At 43.2% G+C, this 15,128-nt stretch overlaps 1 protein-coding gene across 1 annotated transcript in view; it reads left to right on the top strand.

Moving 5' to 3' along the window:
* The first annotated feature begins 13,711 nt into the window (after window positions 1–13,711).
* The window catches only part of eml2 (EMAP like 2), a 71,149-nt gene continuing 69,732 nt past the window's right edge, over window positions 13,712–15,128 (top strand). Inside the window, exon 1 of the mRNA XM_067974863.1 lies at window positions 13,712–13,892. Coding sequence (XP_067830964.1) covers window positions 13,844–13,892 — 49 coding nt within the window. The 5' untranslated portion in view covers window positions 13,712–13,843. The remainder of the gene's footprint in view (window positions 13,893–15,128) is intronic.

Raw genomic sequence — 15,128 nt, forward strand, 5'->3', positions numbered from 1 at the left:
TCAGCTGAGAGCTTGTTAATAAATTAGTCTCAGATGCAGGTAGTAGACCAATCGGCTCTCTAGTATGGATGGAACTGAGAGCTGGAGTTTGGAGAAGAGCATCACATCCTTAGGTGTGCTGCAACGAGTCGTATTTTTTTTTAAAAATAGGAATTAATCATCAATCCTTAATCAGTTTTTTAAAAATAAAGATGGTAGGATCAAAGCCTTCAGAGAAAGAAGCTGTAGGAAATGCATTTACATGAATTTTTTAGTGTGAGAGACATCGAAAAAAAAATTTTCATTCAAAGGCATGTGAAGGAGCTGGAGTGAGCTGGTTGCTATGGTAACAGGAGGCTGCAGAAGGCGCCTGAGAAAGTGAAATAAGGAGGAAGAAAAGCTTTTGTTTGTGTATTTTGTTTTTGAAAAGAGATTGGAAGAAAAGGGGAATGGCGGATCGAACCCCTGGCTATGGTGGGCTGTATGACACAAGCTCTCTGCTGCAGTTTTGCACTGGTAAGTTCTGATACTCTGGGGCCTTCAGGTTCAGTCAAGGCCTACGTAACAGAAGCTAAATATAGGGCTCTCCTATTGCAGTAGAAAGCTATGAAATGCACAACTGTTAAATTAATATGCAGCTTTAATATATGATAACCTGTATCTGATAGTCTGATTTTCAGTAGCTGGATAGATGCTTAAATGGTCTAAAAAAAGCTGACTGATTTCACCTGTTTCTGATTTATTTTTTTCTTTCCTGGGATAGTTCATTGCTGCCTGCAGTTGGGAGACTAGAACAGTTTGGGGCTGTATTCTGACACATGGCTGCCATTTAATGCTGCTTTTTGCCATAAGAAATGTGCATAGTTTTGGCACATTAGTACTAATTGTGACAGATATTCTACTCTTATTTTTCTCTCTGCTGTGCTCTATATAGAGTCTGGTTGATAACCAGAGAAACTTAGAACTGGTTTGTTGAAGTCTTTTTTTTTCTTGATTTGGGATTAATAACCACTCATGCCTTTAGAGTTGCATCAAATAGCACCAACCTGATTGAGAACAGGCATTACATGAGGTGCTTGGGAGTAGTGCTGTCGTGACCGTAAGCTTTTAAATGCAATAAAGTGGGACCTTGTAGGAAGCATGTCAAATGTGTATAAAGGATACACATGGGAGGGGATAGTGGATTATGGAAAATAAGCCACCAAGTGATGGCAGAACAAGTGTTTTTTATTCTGTATATAAATCACTGGTCCACTACATGTGTTCTATTTATTAAAGTAGAGAAGTGATTGACTGACAAATAATGTTATGGTATTTAATTGGTTAGCTTGTCAAGTTTGAAAACAATTTTACATTCTTGCTGGTTTTAGTGACTCTTTGAATGCAGAGTAATACAGTGTCTAGTCATGTTCTGTCAGCAACTTTATGATCTGATTTATCTTTTTTGCTTTTTCTTTTAACTTTGCAACCCTCATCTGATGCTCACGATTGACTTACAATATTACACTAGTAGCTCGTATGAACTGTGAACCACTGGCTGTGTGTGTGTGTGTGTGTGTGTGTCGTCTAGTGTACTACTAGCTTGTAGCGTAGTTGAACCAATGTAATCAACACGGAGGATGAAGATTGAGTAATTTCTGACATTTTAGCAGTACTAATTTTTTAAGTCTCTGATTCAGAAGTAATTTGAAGTTCACTGCTATTTGTGCAGCAGAAGTGACTGGGTGGAAAAATAAGAGAGTCAGAACCTGAATATGCATATGTGGCATTTCATGACTGTAGGAAACACGTTGGTTTTTGAAACTTGTACAATATATTAATAATTGTGAAACAAACGGAGGTGATGTATAGAGTGTGGTTGGCTTTGTAATTTCTGCGCATCTTCTCCTGAGTCCTGTCGCCCTGCCTCTTGAGTGTGATACACCCAGTGTTTTTTCTTTCTTACCCCATGGGGAAGAAAAAGGGAGACTTGATCCTCTTACAAAACTGGGAAATTTGTATAAATTCTGAGGCCACTTAAATGTGAATTTTAGACATTTGTGCCACAGAATTCATAGCTGCTATTTCAGTCGTTCCGAGGAAGAGATGTACACAGCTCCCACCTGGTGAATGTTAAATGTTTTTGAGTTTGGTATCAGGGCATAGGTGAGAATCCACTTTCTCAAAACGTTACAAGAAAAAAGCTCTGCTTAAGTTTATAAAGGTCTCGGTGACTCTCTCCATTTGTTTTGACACTGCACTGAAGCTATGCTCCAACAAGTGGTGTGAGATGGTCTCCCACTGATCCATCCTGGGGTCAGATTGGGGCCAGAATCCAGAATTATACTGTCAGTTTTGCATCGGTGATAGCCATGGCTCAGTGGTAGTACTCCCGCGTTTGAGTCAGAAGGTTGTGGGTTCAAGTCCCACTCCAGAGACTTGAACATATAATCCAGGCTGACCCTCTAGTGGAGTGCTGCACATTTGGAGGTGCCGCCTTTTGGATGAAACGTTAAGCCAAGGCCCCTTCTGCCCTCAGGTGGCTATAAAAGATCCCATGGCATAATTCAAAGAAGAGCAGGGGAGTTCTCCCTGGTGTCCTGGCCAATATTTATCTCTCAACCAACATCACTTTTTTTAAAAAAAAACAGATTATCTGGTCATTATCCCATTGCTGTTTGTGAGACCTTGTTCACAAATTGGCCGATGTGTTTCCTACATTACAACAGTGACTACGCTTCAAAAGTATTTCATTGGCAGTCATGTGCTTTGCAACGTCCTGAGGTCATGAAAAGTGTTAATAAATACAATTTTTTTTTTCTTTCTATAAGTGACCTTAAATTCATTGGTGTTTCAGTGCTGAAATGTTCATGTGTCTTACTATGATCCACTTAAATGAATTATTACTTTTTAGCAAAAGGTATATTTTGCACTGGAGGTCGCCATTAAAGCGTGTGAGAATTTTATTTTAAACATCCTCTTGTAGTGTGTTGCAAAGTCACAATGAAGAAAATAATTATGGTAATGGGAATAGAGGGGAGGATTGTAAAATGAAATATTGAGTGTGCTAATGGAATTTCCAGCTGAAAAATTCATTATTTTAAAGAGTGAGTGTCTTAATTTTCCTCTTCTCAACAAATGCTAATCAGGTTGCAAATGATTATTTCCAGTGTGTACATAGGCAGACTGTGCAGGCACAACTTTATGAACAATTCTTGGAACCAAGAAGATCTTTGCAGACTCATTTTCAACTTGCATCGGGATTAGTCTGAGAGCCTTGGAAAGGGGAGGGAGGCGGGGGAGAAACGTGGGCAAAGTTAAGTCCTTCTACCAAGATGACTTGAGGTGGGGACAACACCCTCTAAACCTTCCTGCATCCTATAATAGCTGCTCTGCTGGGCATATCTCAGTGTTTTAGGAAACAAAGATCATTTGACCCAGCTAGCTGACCTGTCGCTTGAGCCCATGTGCAGGACCTGCTCAGATCATTTTCATCTCCTCCTAGCTTGGCACCAAAAAGACTCTCCAGGCAAGTGCCCAGTAATGACTGCTTCCAACAGAAGAGATAGCTGTTCAGCTCCTCACTGAGGTACTTACTGGGATGGACAAGGCAGAAGTTGGTTGTAAGGACAGCACTTCCAAACTACATGAAGGTAAGTCTCTATTTTAACGTATTCCAATTCTGTCATTTTGATTTGGGGCATTCTGTGCTTGAGCAATCTTGAGTAAGAAATTGAGCATGTGTGGAATTGTATTGCATGTATGGTCCCAATGGATAGAGCTAGTTTTAGCTTCACTAACTACACTCTCTTGTTCATGTAGCTAGAGTTCTTGCATTGTTTAAAAAGTTGGAGAAGGGAGTGTTTTTAATGGTGGATATAGTCTAGTTATTATAGAATTGCTAACTGTATAAGACAGCCCATAAGGTTGTGCAGAAACAGATCTTACTGTGTTAAATGATAAAACATTACTGTATACAATAATGGAACCATACAGTGAACTGATTTTATCTTAAAGTCCATAAATAATAGTTTGGAAAAATGCTATAGTGGGGTCTGGAGCTTTCACATGTCAAAGATTGGCCTCCTGTGGAATTTATTGTGACATTCATAGCTTTAGGCAAGGCTCACTTTTTAAGCTGCTGCTTTAAGCCCTCAACACCAGAACACCAGAAGTACTGATATTTGAATTCTGTATCCACAGGCATGGCAGTAGTAACAGAACCATTCAGAAGAATCCCAGAGCTTCTCCACACTCTGAGACCGCTTGACATGACAAATAATGTGGTACTTCCTCCAGATGCCACAACTGACTGCTTCTAAGGAGACTGCCCCCAAAGGTCTGAAATAAAAGATTCTCTGGTGAAGAAGAGGTAGACCCCAGTTTATTGGTGGGAGGGGATGAAGATGGCTTGGTCAAGTATGATATAAATCCATTTGAGCATGTACGAAAGAGACCAACATCAATTTGGAAGGCAGCGGAAACTGCAGTCCTGAATTTATAAGATTGCTTAGGGTGGAATCTACCACAGTTCACAGTTCATAGTGAGTTAAGTGATCTGAGCACATGGACAGTGAATGTGGATACTTGGCCTGTCGTTCGGCGGGCATAGGGCAATGGAGCAACAAGCCACGATGCATCTCGCAGCACCTCGTCCGTTGTATGGGATATGTAACCTGGCAGGTTGCTCGTGGCACTAGAGTGAATCCCTGTGGCTTGTGATTGCAGAAAAATCTGGCCTTGGGTTTTCCATCTCCTCTCCCTCCCCCCAACTCAAATGCAGTCTTCTCCAAACTAGGAACCAAGCTGCCAGTCACAGGCCAACAGCACCAAATGGAAGTGGAAATATATTCCATGGGTTTATCAGCAAGTAAAAGTGATCAACTCATGATAAAAGTTCTGATGTTCCCTGCATTGTCCAAATAAAAGTAACTTTTTATAATTGTCTTTGTCATAGTTTTACAAGATTCAGGTACAGCAGGAACTTGTATACATCTGTTTATTTAAAAAAAAAAAATCCCCTTAAATTAAAAGCATCCCAACAGAAGAGAAATGGACTTCAAGCAGTGATAGAAAAGTTAAGGGAGTTCGGTCAAAACAAAAGGTTTTGTGGAAGCTCTTGAAGCTGGGAAGATAGGTCGTGAGGTGGGGGGATTTACGGATTGAGATCCAGAGTGTGGGCCGAGACAGCTGATGGCTGCTCCACCAAAGGTGGAGTGGACGGAGCTGGGATGTACAGGAGAATGCAGGCACGTAGGGCTGGAGAAGGTTGCAGAGGTAACGGCGAGCAAGGATGAGGATTTTAAATTCAGTGGGATGGGGGAAGTCACTGGAGGTTGGGCAAGTGGGACTAAATGAATATCAGGATCTGTGTGGCAGAACTTTTAGGTTGCAGTTTCTTTTCAGTATAGGAGTGTTCTGTGATCATCTAGCCATTGTTGTGATGTGTTTTCTTTTTGGAATGATTCAAACTCGAGTTACTCGGTGTGGGTGAAAGAAGAAAAATCTCATTTTTAGGCCAGTGATGTACATGGACACATGGTTAATAGAATTTATGTTTCTAAGGTCTAAGCCAAGTGCAGATCATAGTTAACATTAAGTATAAAAATGGCCTCGGAAATGTACACAAAACTTCCAAAGACAGATGCTGGTGCTGGATTACCAGCAGTAGTTCTAGAGAGATCCTACTGCTCATGGTGCTCTAAAGCTTTCATCTACATTATATTAAAATTCTTGTGTAGGTACACACTTCCTGTGTTTAAAAAAAAATGTAATGTCCTGTTAAGATTTCTGAACATTTCAAGTCTGCATTTATTATGGGAACTTCCTATTTATCTCGGGGAAACAATAGGCAGTCTTGATTCAGGCCTCCCTCCAATAGCTGGGGTTCTGGCGGCTCTTCTGTCCCCTCTCCCAGCAGTTTGGATTTTAGTATCGACACCTGTGAATCTCCTCCATCCTGCTGCAGCCTTTCTCTCCTTGAAGTTCATGTAAATCCTCCATTTTTTTTTAAAGAACTACTTATTTGCAGGCAACATGGAAAAATGTGCAGGGCTGTGGGGGAACAACAGGGGACTGGGACGAATTGGTAGCTCTTTCAAAGAGCTGGCACAGGCCCGATGGGCTGAATGGCCTCCTTCTGTATGATTCTATGATATTATGGGAGAATTACTTTCCTGAAAAATTGCGTCTTGCAGGAAAGCATTCTCTGTTTTGTTGCTCTCCCCTCCTGCCCACTGGTCGGGTGGTGATCTCTGTAATACCCCTGAGCTCAGCTGTGTAATGCAAGGACCTGATTGCTTATTAAGAGTGCAAACACACAATACTAGCTTACGGCGTTTACTTTGCAGGAGCAGAAAGCCTTAATCCGACATAAGAATCACATTTTGGTGCATCTCTGGTGGGGTTAGTTCCTAGACCGTTAGGCCACTTGCATTTTGAAGGGAGAGTCGCCAGTCTGAAGTTGCTTCCACTCCTGTAATGTAAACATAATTTTAACCTTCCTTCAGAAAAAGCAACTGTTTTCCCAGTGCACAACTGTTAAACAGAACTCAAAATGAAGGGAGCATACTTTTGTCGGTGTATTGTAACATGTCCTCAATTGATTTAGGCAATAGAGCTGTATCTTGAGAATGCCTGTAATATATTTGATGACATTAAAGCTGGGATTGTTCTGCTTAGAGCAGAGAAGGTTAAGGGGAGATCTAATCGAGGTGTTCAAAATTATGAAAGGTTTTGACAGTAAATTAGGGTCAGGAACCAGAGGACACAGATGATAATTGGCAAAAGAAACAGAGGGGCGATGAGTTTTTTTTTATATTCAAGAGTTGCGATTGTGGAAGGCACTGCCTGAAAGGGTGGTGGAAGCAGATTCAATAGTAACTTTTGAAAGGGAATTGGATATATACTTGAAAAGGAAAAAAAATTGCAGGGCTGTGGGGAAAGAGCAGGGGAATGGGACTAATTGGATAGCCCTTTCAAAGAGCTGGCACAGGCACAATGGGCCGAATGGCCTCCTTCCTTCTGTGCTGTATCATTCTATGACATTCCTTGGGGCAAGATCCGTGCCATTTTCATGTGCAGAAGCTTGCGAATGAAGCAGTGCAGTGACCGAGCCTTTTAGCCTTGGTTGCCATCTGTACCCATGTCCATCAGTATATGGACAGAGCGGGGGCAGAAGACACCGTCTTCTTCACCAAGTCCCCTACACTGCAACCCCCTTCCCCTCAGCCCCCCCCCCCGGAACACCTCAGCAAGAAGTGATTTGGAGTAATGTAAGTGCCGAACAGTCAGTTACAGTTTTTTGGCGGATGAAATCACTCTTGCCGTTTTTTTATCCCCCCGCCACCAAGCATAAGTACAAAATGGAAATTCCGGCGTTGTGTCCCACTAAAATTAACAACAGGAACAACTTGATTCAGCTTGACCTGGTGTATCCAGCAATTAAAGCTTATTCTCTTGGACACTGCTGCAAAGAACCCAGAAGAAAAACCATAGGGGCATTTTTTTTTTAAATAATTTTTTTTTTCATTTTCTTTGAATGCTTTTGTTTATTCATTTATATTTTTTTTTAAATTGGCTGTGTAAAGAGGCTGTTTGACTGGGTTGGAGGCGAGAGGTCATGTGATGAAACCTCCAGGAATATGTCCAATCAGAGTTGGCAACCCTAAACTTGATAGAGACTGGCATCAATTGGGATTTTTTTTACAAAAAAAAGGAATTTGGGGAACAAGTACATTTTGGGCGTCACCGTCTGCCTGCTGAATGTAAACCATTCTGATTGTTTCTTAGGGCTGACGTGGGGGTGCGTATGTTTCAGGTGTTCCTTAAAATCGGGGAAAATTAGGATTCGCATTTCAGACCTTATGTCATCTGTTGTCTCTCGTTTGGTAATTGTTGGGGGGGGGGGGGCGGGGGGAAATATTGCAGCCATCTGCTACCCTAGTGGAAGCAGCTTTTTGTATTATACAGGACTGGCTGAGCCCTGCAGTGTCACCTACAGGAGCCTGCAAGATGCCACAGGCATGAAAGGTGAGAGCAGCTGTCTCCTTCATTACTGCCAATAAAACTGTCCTCACTGCCCAACCTGTTCCCCAAATTTGACAGCTTGAAACAGAAGTTATTTTTTCTTCTGGTGAAGAACACCCAATTTGTAGTAAAATCACTAACCCAAGAGGGGCTCCTTTGCATAATCACCAAGTCCTACCTTTGCATCATGCCCAAGTAAAAATGATTCTGCCATATTCTCCTGGGTTCAGTTGTCACTAATAAACCCAATAAGGAGTTTAGGAGAAAATTCTTTACCCAGAGAATGGTTAGAATTTAGAATTTGCTCCCACATGGAGTAGTTGAGGCAAATAGCATAGGTGCATTTAAGGGGAAGCTTGATAAACACACGAGGGAGAAAGGAATATGCTGATAGGGCGGGCGGAGGCTCGTGTGGAGCATAAGCACCAGCATAAACCGTTTGGGCCGAATGGCCTGTATCTGTGCTGTAGGTACATATATTTCAGGTATCCCTTGAAATCGGGTAAAATTAGGATTCTCATTTCAGACCTCATGTCATCTGTTATCTCTCATTTGGTAATTATGGGGGGGGGGGCGGGGGAAAATATTGCTACCCTAGTGGAAGCAGCTTTTTGTATTATACAGGACTGCCTGAGCTATGTCCGTATTCAGTGCTTAAAATTCAACCAAGCATGTGCCACTGCCTTCAAAGACAGGAGGAAAACGTCAAAGATTTGCACTTGTATATCGCCCTTCGTTGCTTCTGGATTGCCCTCCACCCCCTGCAATGTCAGTGAGTGACTGCTGTCACTGTTGTTTTCATAGGCAAACATGAAGTTAATCTGTTGTTGGTTGAGGGAAGACTTTTGGTCAGGACACTGGGAGAAAAGTGCAGTGGGATCTTTTTACTGGAACTGGCACTTAGTTTATTGTCCCACCTGAAAGACTGCACCTCAAATAATGTAACACTTCCTCATTATGTGCAAAAGTCTTGGAGTTTGGTTATATAGGCAGTTTCCATTATAAATTCCTAGTCCACATTTATAATGGTGAGGGGTCATTGACAGGCAGTGCATGCAGACATAAGGTGTATATAATCACATTACGTATGCAAACCCTTTCCAGTCGGGGCCACTGGATAGTGGTGGGGTAAATAATAACAAATTAAAATTCCTCTCCTCTCCCTCCTCTCCTCTCTTTTCCCCCCCCCCCCCCCCCCCCCCCCCATATTTTTCCCCGGTGCTGTGGTCAATTGTAACAACCCAGCTGAGACCAGTTAACGCGGCACCTACTAGGAATCAATCCTGGAACTTTTTGGTTTGTACAGCCCAGAAACAGGCCATTCGGCCCATCTGATCTCTGGTGTTTATGCTTCACACGAACCTCCTCCCACCCCTCTGCATCTCATCCTATCAGGATAATTCCTTTCTCCCTCATGTGTTTATCTAGTTTCCCCTTAAATGCATCTATGCTATTCAACTACTCCTTGTGGTAGCAAGTTCCACTCTCTGGGTAAAGTTTTTACTGAATTTCCTATTGGATTTATTAGTGACTATATCTTATATTTATGGCCCCTAGTTTTGAGCCCCCCCCCCCCCCCATTGGGTGGTGCATTTACCCCTAAGGCTGTCAGTGTCCTTTGTATTAAAGGAGAATGAACCCATTGCCCAAATACTCTTAACCCTTGTGACGGGCTCTTTATTCTCTCCCATCCCTCTGCACTGAGGTTGAATCTAACCTGTGGTTTTCTTTTATTTTCCTCTCCAACTAGTGACTTGGATTGGTGCCACAATTTAAATAGAAGTGGCTATTGAGTCAGTATCTCTGCATTGATTGTTCTTTACATTTTTTTTCGCTGTGTAATTTTATTTCAGAAGCACTTCTGGAGTCGTGTGTCAACCTAGAACTAATGGCTTCAATTTCAGCTGAAAACATAATCTAATTAGAGCCTCTAGAGGGCACGTGAGGTTTAAATTTCATAATCTAAATGGATTTATAACATTTTGTGTGGAGAAGTCTCGATGACAGACCAACTTAACAAAGCAGCCTTGACGCGTAACGAGGGAGGAGAGGGTGCTTTTGAGAGAAGCCTCTGCCTCTGCTCAGCATAATGTGGTCCAGTTGTGGATGAACAGCCAGCCTATTTCTGGAGCTACTGTCAGGCTGCTAATGCACCCCTCTGTTGCCAGAGGGACTTGCCTTTCTTCTTTCTGTTGCTTCTTGTAGACGATAGTAGCTTTTGGCCTTTTCTTACCACTTCCCACCCTTCCATTTTGGGTAAAAATGAGCATTGTTCCATCAGGCAAGTTATTAATTTTTTTTTAAAAATGTGTGAATAGCCTGATACAGTCCCTACCACTTAAAATGTCCACGTTTAAAGCGGGCAGTTGCTTATGTCAGCCAAAAACGTGATAACCATTAACCATTTGCATTAACATCAATTTCAAAGTTGCTGGTTAAGTGCTTGGTTTATTTCGGGCAGTAACAGTTGTGCTTACTCGCCTGTGATGTGCACATGAAAAACTGCTGCATGATTTAAAAAAATTAAATATTTAACAAAAATAACACAGATGCACAATAATCCTAATTAGGCGCTTGGGTTGTTGAAATGGTAGCTCTGCTCCTCCAATTTCCTGATGCCCGCGGCCAGGTTGGCGCTGCGGAGCCCAGGTTCAGCAGTAGGGAGATTCATACATGTAGCGGTTCAGGGTGCTGATGAGAGACGCCAACATTCTTGTGGTATTATACCGGTCATCGTGTGTAACAGGCAAATTACATTCGCACGAACACGCCCACTATAAGCGGTGGGGACTGTACCAGCATCCTGATTACCGTTGCAATTCTTTTTCCCTCATTCACCAAAGCCACTGCGCAGTATCTGATTCATTTGAGGTGGGAGGGGAAGAACAAGCGAGAGATATTGAGGGTTATAGAACCAAGGCGGGTAAATGGAGTTTAGATACAGATCAGCTATGATCTAATTGGATGGCGGAACAGGCTCGAGGGGCTGAATGGCCTACCTTTGTTCCTAGGTTCCCTATGAGATCTGAATCAAATCTTGATTTAGCTTTGTGAAAGTTTATGTCCTGTCTCTGAACTCTGATTTGACTGTAACCTCATGACCTCTGCCCCCTTCCCTCCCATTGTATAAACTGTCTGAGTACATCTATTGTGCTGGAGTGACTCGAGCCCGAGCGTTTATAAATACAAGTTGAAGAGTGTACGGATGGACCTTGGGCTGCTGAGTTGCTGTGAACAAAATTTCTTTTTATATTTAAAAAGTATCAGCATTCTGACGTGAATCAAAATGAAATAGAGACTGACATTCTGACCATAGCGTTGCAACCCTGAGGGAGTAAGGTTAAAGTTAATCCCAGATCGGCAGTAAAATATTGATGTACAGTGTATTAAAAGCTGTACAGTATTTGGTAAATCTAAACAATGCGTATACATTGAATAAACTTTATACGTTTACAGTAAACACCACCAGGCCAGATGGCAGCTGTTTGTGATGAAGACGGTTTGTAAATTGTTTCCAAGTAGTATTACAATCTCCAACCAAGAGCAAGTCCCACAATTATTTATAAAGTGGGATGTGTAAATTGTTCCTGTAGCAACGTGCATTTATATAGTGTCCCTTGCATTGAAGAATATTTCAGATCGCTTTACAAGGAGGGAGGGGGAAGTGGCAAACACAAGATGAGAAAGGTTGAGGTGGATTGCACGTATAGTCGGAGAGATGGAGTTTTTGAGGCTCTGGAAGGGAGAGAGAAGTAGCAAAGCAAGGTGAGTGGGGCAGGGAAGAGGGTTGCAATGATTAGCAATACCCTGACTGAAAGGTAAGCCTCTGATGGTGGACCAGAGTAATCCACTGGGAGAAGCTCATGAAATTACATCGAATTTACTGCAAAGAAACAGGCCACTCGGCCCATCTGGTCTGTGCCGGTGTTTATGCTCCACGTGAGCCTCCTCCCTCCCTACTTCATCTCACCCTATCGGCATAACCTTCTATTCCTTTCTTTCTCATGTGTTTATCTAGATTCCCCTTAAATGCATCTGCTATTCGCCTCAACTACTCCATGTGGTTGCGTGTTCCACATTCTCACCACTCTGGGTAATGACGTTGGAGGGATTTAGAAGTCTACACTGGGGTCAGGAAGTTAAAGGAGCTTGGACAGCATGGGGGTGGGGTGATGATAATTTGGACTTTACCGTGGGCTTTTCTTTTGCTGATTTTGAGCGGCAATGTCTGGTCCTAAACCAGATTACACGCCCACTCTTGCAGTGGGCAATCGGTACAGTGGAGACTAAAGGAAGGAGGAGTGGCTGTTGAGAAAATGGCACAATTTTACTTTTTGTGTTTCCGTCTCTACGTCCTTAACTCATTCATTACTAAAGGTCTGCTGCAGTTGCTGGTCCTGGGAAGACTCCAGATGGTGGTATTGTTATGGCTGTGAGGGGGAGGGGTGGGGGTGAAGGAGGAGGAGAGACTCTCTGTAAGGAATGACCTGACCTAAGAGTGCATTGAATGAGTTAATGAGTGCTCAGACACACACATGGAGTCAAAGGCTGTGCACTCCTATATGTGTAAGTTGAAAACTGATCTCCTAGTAGATGGATTCTAATCAACAGTTGCATTTATTGCCTTATGTCAGATCTTAGCAGATCGTGTAGCTTGCCAGCAATTCAAACTTAACAGATTGAACCTTGATTCATTCGTATGGTTTGTTTTAGCACTATTAAGTTACTATGTCACTGAGTCGTATAACTGCAGGATGTAGGACTGTTTTACTGTCAGTAGCTGGCTACAGGTATTTTTAAAAACACTGAGGTTATTTGGAAAGGGGAGAGAAAAATAATTGCTGTATCTTTTTAAGCAGCTTATGTTATCCATTATCCTTCATCTAATTCCATATCTGGGCTGGAGCCAGTACTAGGGGTATGATGCATCGGGAAGCTGTATGCACAGAGAGAAGCCTGTGTATTATACAACACTAATCTTGTTGACTTGGAGGTGGCCACAGTGTAATACGCGGTGCTCATACATCAGGTTAATTAGCCAACGGATCTAATATTATAGACAACGGAATCATGGCAGGTGAGTAGACCGTAAAATCAGTCGTTTCTAGTGGTGTAGAAGAGTTGCTCCTACCTGTCCTGGTAATCTGTACACTGAAGCTGTGGTGTAATTTAGCAGAGTGTGCACCTGCTAAGGGAACAGAGGGAGAAAGAGGGGTGTTATTTAATGTACAAAAAAAAAACTCCCCTAATTTTCTCTCCATCTCCTGAATGTGCTGACTCATGCTGGGGAAATGGGCACTGGGTGCTGACTCATGCTGGGGAAATGGGCACTGGGTGCTGACTCATGCTGGGGAAATGGGTGCTGGGTGCTGACTCATGCTGGGGAAATGGGTGCTGGGTGCTGACTCATGCTGGGGAAATGGGCACTGGGTGCTGACTCATGCTGGGGAAATGGGTGCTGGGTGCTGACTCATGCTGGGGAAATGGGCACTGGGTGCTGACTCATACTGGGGGAAGGGTCGGAGGGGCACTGGGTGCCTCCCAATTCCTCACCCAATGGGATGGGACTTTGAATGGGGGCAATAGCTGAGTGGAGATTTAAAAAAAACTGTAACTATCAAATTAAAATAAAACCGAAAATGAAACATTAGCCCATCAGCTAATCTTTGCAGTGCAGACTCTTGGTCAGAGCAGAAAGCTGGGACATAAGTGAGCCCTTTTAATAGGACTGAACAAGAACATTAAGATGGGAGCTGAGAACAGCAGGAAGTCAAGTGTCAGATATATTATCGAGAAGAAACTGCAAATAGCTTCTGAACTATTAGAAATCTGGAAAGTGCTGAATGCATGAGTGGTTATGTTCGTGGTCTATAACCTAGTGGCCTGGACTAGTAACCCAGATAACAGTAAGTTCAAATCTCATCAGGGCAGTTTGAGAATTTGAATTCAGTTTTAACTAGAAATAAAAAGCTGGATCTTAACGGCTGGGCCTCATTCCATATTTTCTCGGTGACCTGCCCGAACCCAGCCAGATCCACTACCTGGGCAAGCGGGAACTCGGTGGCAGGAGGCCGCAGCTGGGGACCCGCAAGATCGCTCCCTGACAATCAAATAAGTAGGGGAGGAGGGGCTGGCCTGTGCCAAGGGAGGCTAAAGGCTTCCTTGTCAGGCCTAGGCCTGGCCCTGGCTCACCAGGAAACCTAAAAAGAAGGCTTGCCTGCCTGGGCCACTTCTAGCCCACAGCTCCCTGCTCCTGGCAGGTCTGGCCTGGGGGAGAAGCCACCACTGCTCCTCCCCGCACAGGCCTCCCAATTAAAATTGCAGATTGCCTTACTGCGGGTGCCCCGTTAACCTGCTCTGTTAAGTAGGCGAACATCGGGACCCGACAGGAAGGCAGCTGGATTGGGTGGGGTGGTGATGGGCGTGTGTGTTCCCTCTTTTTTTTTTTTCCCCCCCCCCCCCACCCCCCCAAAAAAAACCTGGTTTCCACTGCTGGAATAAGGCAGCGTGAATGGGGAGAGCTGGCTCATAGACATTGGGCTCCCAGAATACAAACTGACCAAGTTCCAGTGTAAAAGTGGTTTTAATTTATCCCTAAATTCCCTATTATTAAGTTCTAGCTACTTGGCTATGTGCCATAAGTCATTAGACTGCTCTTGGAATGTATTTATGGATTTTGCGGATCCATAAAGCCATTGGTTCGGTGTGTTTATTGCGTGGCGTGTAACAGATGGAAGGCGAACTTCTGACTTCCTGTCACCTGAAATATTAAAGCAGCTTTACAGATTCCAGGACTAGAGCTGTTTATTTGAGGTGTTCCGATAGTGATTCTGCCTCTTATACTTTGACCTCCCCATGCACCCTCCTTAGGTCAAGGAGACTCTAAGCCTGGCCTCGCACGCCTCTGCTGTCATGCCATTTTTAAGGTGGACGATAATGACCCAACTTCCAGTAGGTATTAGAAGCTCTGGATCACTGGCTCCTCCTAGCTGTGTTCTACCACTCGCTGAAATGCCATGTTGTTATCCTGCTATAACCCAGCCAGGGTTTGAGCTCTGGAAGATTAAACTTTTTTTATTTTTCAAAGCAGTATATCTGGACATTGCAATTGTAGCTTGCTCCCCTGTGATTAGCACAGTAAG

This window comes from Heptranchias perlo, chromosome 41 (assembly GCF_035084215.1).
Source record: "Heptranchias perlo isolate sHepPer1 chromosome 41, sHepPer1.hap1, whole genome shotgun sequence".
Classification (NCBI taxonomy): domain Eukaryota; kingdom Metazoa; phylum Chordata; class Chondrichthyes; order Hexanchiformes; family Hexanchidae; genus Heptranchias; species Heptranchias perlo.